This window comes from Panicum virgatum, chromosome 3K, assembly GCF_016808335.1.
Source record: "Panicum virgatum strain AP13 chromosome 3K, P.virgatum_v5, whole genome shotgun sequence".
NCBI classification, from domain to species: Eukaryota; Viridiplantae; Streptophyta; class Magnoliopsida; order Poales; family Poaceae; genus Panicum; species Panicum virgatum.
The window spans coordinates 30,906,471-30,912,699 of record NC_053138.1 but is presented as its reverse complement, the minus strand read 5'-3'; the positions used below and the strand labels follow the sequence as shown (position 1 = coordinate 30,912,699).

The window sequence follows — 6,229 nt, the reverse complement described above, 5'->3', positions numbered from 1 at the left end:
GTTGAAAGTAAGAGTTTAATTTTTGATATTCACCACCCCAGTCAGATTGCACAGCAAGGATTTTTTGATCAAAGGGACGTTCAACTAGTTGTTGAAATTTAAGGAACACATCATACACATCAGACTTATGCTTAAGAAGAAAAATCCATGTAAATTTACTATAATCGTCAATGAAGCTGACATAATACTGATAGCGACCAACCGAAGTAGGTGCAGGACCCCATACGTCGGAGAAAATAAGTTGGAGAGGCAAGGTGGAGACACTCTCGGACTTAGGGTAGGGTAATTGGCAACTTTTTGCTTGAAGATAAGCATCACAAACAGACTCACTAGACTCACGTGTGAAAGATAAGTTATAATCTCTAAGGACTCGATTAACAATGACCGAGGAAGGATGCCCCAAACGATGATGCCATCTGGTGGTTGAAGGTTTGCTGATGTGGTGAACTTGAGAAAAATTTGGCAGAGGATAGAGCCCGTCCCGACATCTACCTTGAAGAAGAGGGTTCTTGGTGCCCTTGTCCTTAACACAAAAATAGGTGGGATGAAATTCAAGGAACGCATCATTATTGGAAGTGAATTGATGTACTGAAAGGAGATTTTTATTTGCAGAAGGAACATGCAAGACATTACTGATGGAAAAATCACGTTTAGGGGTATGAAAAACAGTATTACCAATATGACTTATGCTCATACCTTTGCCGTTGGCAGCTTGAATCTGGTCATTACCAGAGTACCGTTCATGTGTGGAAAGTTTCTCTAATTCATTTGTGATATTATCAGTGGCGCCTGAGTCAAAATACCAATTTGTATCGACTCGATATGACGGAGCAGCAGAGGAAGCAGACTTCTGAGAGCCCGATGGTTTAGGGCCACCATAACCAGCACTAGGAGGAACAAACTTCTTGTTGAAGCGATACCAGCAAGGATGAATAGTATGGCCATAGCGTTCACAGAGTTGACACCAGGGCCCGTCATCTTGATCTTCTGAATCTTGACGATGCTCTTGGCGATTTCCAAAACCATGACCAGGATTAGATGTGCCACGACCAGGGCCTCGGCCACGGCCACGGCCACGACTACGGCCTCGACCACGAGAAGCAACATTGGCCGAGGAATAGATGCGCCCTCCATCTTGGTTCTGTTGGAGGAGGCGAGCTTCAAAGGAGAGCAATTGACCATACAGATCGCTCATGCTGACATTATCTTTGACAGACATAGAGGATACAAATGGATTGTAATCCGCATCTAGACCATTTAGGATGTAATCAATGACATCATCATCATCAAGCTTCTTGCCAGCAGCAGCCATCTCATCAGCGAGCCCTTTCATCCTAGTGAAGTAAGCCGACACAGATTGATCTCCCTTCTTCTCCCTAGAGAGCTGAGATTTGATCTGAAGAATACGTGACTTGGCTTGAGATGAAAACATCTCTGAAACAGATTTCCAAACTTCCGAAGCATGCTCGAGAGAGGAGACCTGAACTAGAATCTCCTTTGTCATGGACGACAGAAGGTAGGACAATACTTGTTGATCTTGTGCAATCCATTGCACATAGGCGGGATTCATAGGTGCAATCCTCTTCAGTGTTGTCAGGTTTGTTGACTGTGATCATAGGTGCAGGTTCCACTGATGATCCATCAAGAAATCCAACAAGCCGTGCACCTCGCACGGCGGGCAACACCTGGGCTCGCCACACCAGGAAATTTCCCCTGTTGAGTTTCTCAGAGACCGGGATTGAGAAATTTGCTGAAGCAGAGCTCGTCGAAGCCATGTAGATCGTCGACGAGAAAAAGAAAAAAATGCTAGCTAGATGTATTTAGGAGGAGGAGGCTCTTGATACCATGTGAAATATGTTGGAACGGCTTAACCCCAATGAGGGCGCCGGGTGTTCATTATATATTCCAGAGAACAAGTCTGGATAGGACATGATACAAGAGTTACAAGCATAGGACTCTAAGTCCTAGTCAGACAAGATTACACACCCAATCCTAATACACGTATACTTCTACAGGAACCCCTAACGTGCAAGTTTGATTGTGGATAGTTAACGCATGCACGGGCTCACAAATGGAATGGGTTATTTTAACAGCCACAGTTTGAACGAGCATAGACAAGTAGTGTGCCTGCCTACCAATTCCAGCTAAGTTAGATGTCCCGCAACAAAACTAAATTTGGCCGCCTAATCCTTAACCTTTGACATTTGCCGGCAACGGATCATCATCCATGAACAATGTCAATTTCCTTGAAGGTTCCGAATCCTAGGTGCTCAAGTTTTACAACAATTTATCAGACGATGCAAGAAGTAGTTGCAGAACATTATTGCTTCTGTAGGTGCCTGTCTCGGCATGCTTTCTGTGCTCTTGTGAGCCGATCACATGTCGCTGTCTTCCTTCTTTGCCCGGGCATGCAGATACAAGCGGGTTGCTTCTATTGTATATGCTCCACCATGTGACCTGACAGGTTCCATGATCGTGAGCGCCTGCCTAACATTGCATCCCCTATCTCTAGCTAAACTGTTGACCATGGCTTTGGCACTTGGCACTAGTTTTAGTTTGGTACTTCGGCATTATTATTATTCTTGATGCCCTATCTGAAACCCATAATCGTGGCTCGGAATTAAGGCTGTTCTGCCGATCGAGCTGCCCATGTGGCTCGTTTAGCATTCTATTATATTATCACACATTTGATTGACTTTATTCAGTCATCAAGCGCATGATGGTGTGGATCTGATCTGCTGTCCTGATTCTTTCAGTCAAAAGGTCAAGCGTTACTGCATCCTTTTGACTGAATGAACAACTCGTCAATTCAGCCAAGTGCTCGCCTTGCCCGGCCGGGCTGAATCTCCACATCCTTTTTCTTTTCGAGCAACTCTCCTTATTCTGTGGGCGTTTCTTGCCTAGCGTGCATTTAATTAGACATTCAATACTCGTCAAAACCCGGTATTTACATTCAGATAAATTGCCGACTTGGGGCTTTAACACTAGATATTTGTTCTGTCAGTTAGTTCAGTCACTGGTCTCTGTAGTCGTAAGTCGTACTCGTAACTGTTCCTGAGTGTAATTCTTTACTGCTTATTACTGTGCTGCTGTTACTGAGAGCTGCGCAAATTGGGATGGAGTTTTGATTTGGACAATCACATCTCTTCTTCTGTGTACAGTATCTGAGTGATCATCCATGGGTGCAGTGGAGGATGAATGCCACTACATTATGCTCCCAAGTCGCTCGCCTTGGGTCAGCCCCTCCCACTCACCCACCCACTTGTTTGCCACGGGCACTAGATGATGGTGAGGAGTATAAGGAAGATGGGGCTCCTCTGCCCTCCAAAAGTTGTGCTGCAAATTAGTATCAAGAATGAAGATGCGGGGTTTGAGGAGCTCAAGCAGCCTACTAGTGGCGGCAGCAGCACTGCTGCTCTTCTCCTGCTTCTTGGCCACTGGTAATCTATTCTAACTCTGAAAACCTTCCATCCCTCACTACTCTTCATCTCAGCATGCAGCATCGGTTCAAGTTCCTTACTGATCCAACTGCTGGTTCTGCAGGGGACGCCGCCAATAATGGCGGCGGCCTTAGGCTGGGTTACTACTCGGCGAGCTGCCCGCGCGCGGAGGACATCGTGAAGGAGCAGGTGGCGCAGCTGTACGACAAGCACGGCAACACGGCGGTGTCGTGGCTGCGTGCCCTGTTCCACGACTGCATGGTCGGGTCCTGCGACGCGTCGCTGCTGCTGGACACGAGCGCCGCCGCGGGCATCTCCGAGAAGTCCGCCCCGCGGAGCTTCGGCATGCGCAACTTCAAGTACGTCGACGCCATCAAGGCGGCGCTGGAGCGGGAGTGCCCCGGCACCGTCTCCTGCGCCGACGTGCTCGCCCTGGCCGCGCGCGACGGCGCCGCCGCGCTGGGCGGGCCCCGCGTCGCCATGCGCACGGGCCGCCGGGACAGCCGGGCGAGCCGCTACGCCGAGGTGGGGCGCGACATCCCCAACCACAACGACAGCGTGTCGGCGGTGCTCTCCCGGTTCGCGGCCTTGGGCGTCGACGCCGAGGGCGCGGTGGCGCTGCTGGGCGCGCACTCCGTCGGCCGCGTGCACTGCTTCAACCTGGTGGGGCGGCTGTACCCGTCGGTGGACGCCGGCATGGACCCGGCGTACGGCGCCTACCTCCGTGGGCGGTGCCCGACGGCGGACGCCAAGGAGGACACGCGCGACGTCGCGTACGCGCGCAACGACCGCGCCACGCCCATGGTGCTCGACAACATGTACCACAAGAACCTGCTGGCGCGCAGGGGCCTCCTCCTCGTCGACCAGCGGCTCGCCGACGACCCCCGCACCGCGCCCTTCGTCGCCAGGATGGCCGCCGACAACGCCTACTTCCACGACCGCTTCGCCGCCGCGCTGCTTACCATGTCGGAGAACAACCCGCTCGCCGCCGACGAGGGGGAGGTCAGGCGCGACTGCAGGTTCGTCAACTCGGCATGATGATCGAAGACGACTACAGGACTTGCCGTGCTCGATCCATATGCGGTGTATGGTCAGGACGAAAATGCTAGCTTATACTATTCAGCACGAAAAATCAAGGCACCTCCATCTTAACTTATCTGTGCAATACATAAAAAAAATGCAATTCCACAATAATTTATACTCCATGTGTGTTATGGTTCAATTATGTGCAAATGACTATTCATCTGGTGAAGAGAGCACGGGTGAAGGATTGTACCCCCAAAAAGACACAATCACCCTAGGGGTACCAATAAGGATGTAAACGGACCGGATTCGATTTCGAAACTACTTTTTGATTCATCATATTTTATTTCAAATATGGATACAGATTCGGATATTAGCGAATATGAACGTTAAATGGATATCTTAGAATCAGATTCACATTTAGATATTTACTCAAAATATAGGGTATAGCTATTTTATTTATTGGTAGTTTTAGAATTTAATATCATTATACATGTCAAACAAAAGTATCACAATATAACAAAGATAGCTAGTTAAAACTTAAAAGAAACATATTTTTCAACAAAAAATTTAATAAATATATACAGAAGAATAAGGTAGAAATAAAAATATATTTCAATAAATATACAAATAATATTAATAAAAATTATACAAGTAACTTCATCCATGAATAAATAAAACAAGAATATTTAAAAGTAAACTTAATCTTCTTATACCTTTTTATAAAAACTAATAGTATTGGCTATGGGAAATGGAGATGACTTTTTAAATTGCTTCAGTGAAAATGGATACGAATAGTATAGAATATTGTCAAATACGATTGTGGAATCAGATAGAGAAAATTAGTGAAAATCGAATTTGGATGTATACTTTGCTACCACATAATATTCGAATACGATTACGGATATCCATATTGATGTGTAAACGGATACGGATATCGAATATTTTGGATATCCACACACTACTAGAGAAACCGCTATCTCTGCCGGCTCAAAATGAGCATCACCGGCGGTTCGGCCTTCTGTTGGATTTAAATCGAAAGTGATAGGTTAGGATATCACCACCGGATCTAGAACTGAAGGTGATGTCCATTAAGAAAATAAAAAAAATCTCGCCAACTTCGGCCTGCTCCGCTGCATCCACGCCACTGCATGTTGCCTGTCCGCAGCTCGCCACCCGTGCGCCCTCATGTCGCGCTACTCATGCCTCGCCGCCCTTCCGTCCCCATGCGCCACTACAAGAAATCCATTGATACATGACGAATTTTTTGTGATGTTTATGAAAACCGTCATAAACAGGCATGATCTATGACGATTTATGAATTTTCGTCACAGATTTGCAAAAAGCCCATATGGGCTCTAATTTGGGCTTAGTTTCGGTGACATACCTCTGAAAACGTCATAGAATGAAAATAGAAATCATCACAAATTTGATATGGTGCTCAAACCATAATGGTGATAAAGAAAATACGTTATAATTTTTTAACATGAACGTACGAATTAGCGTAAGACTAAGTTCGCATATGCATTCAAGTTGCTACATAATATTTTGTACAAGCTTAAATTCAGATTTCATTAGTTTTTTATGAATTTCTATAGCAAAGGAAAATCCGCCTTTATTTTTGTCATGAAAAAATCATTCTGACCAATCTCAATATTTTCTTGGGCCAGGTGGTAGTAAATTTTTTTTAAAAAGGCTCAGCTTATTTTTCCCTTGTCTCTAGGGCCTCATCTCTCCCTCTCTCCCCGTTGGCATGCGTTGGTGCA

The 6,229-nt window shown here is 46.3% G+C and overlaps 1 protein-coding gene and 1 non-coding gene across 2 annotated transcripts; one reads left to right on the top strand and one right to left on the bottom strand.

Annotated features, from left to right (window-relative positions):
* Nucleotides 1-1,158: 1,158 nt before the first annotated feature.
* On the bottom strand, nucleotides 1,159-1,294 carry LOC120701658. Its single transcript, XR_005686221.1, has one exon. It is a non-coding gene; the product is annotated as a small nucleolar RNA Z247 (small nucleolar RNA).
* Nucleotides 1,295-3,180: 1,886 nt separating this feature from the next.
* LOC120698938 (peroxidase 21-like) lies at nucleotides 3,181-4,645 on the top strand. Its single transcript, XM_039982724.1, has 2 exons — nucleotides 3,181-3,440; nucleotides 3,544-4,645. The coding sequence occupies exons 1-2, from the start codon at nucleotides 3,356-3,358 to the stop codon at nucleotides 4,476-4,478; spliced, it is 1,020 nt and encodes a 339-aa protein (XP_039838658.1). The 5' UTR covers nucleotides 3,181-3,355; the 3' UTR covers nucleotides 4,479-4,645.
* The last annotated feature ends 1,584 nt before the right edge of the window (nucleotides 4,646-6,229 follow it).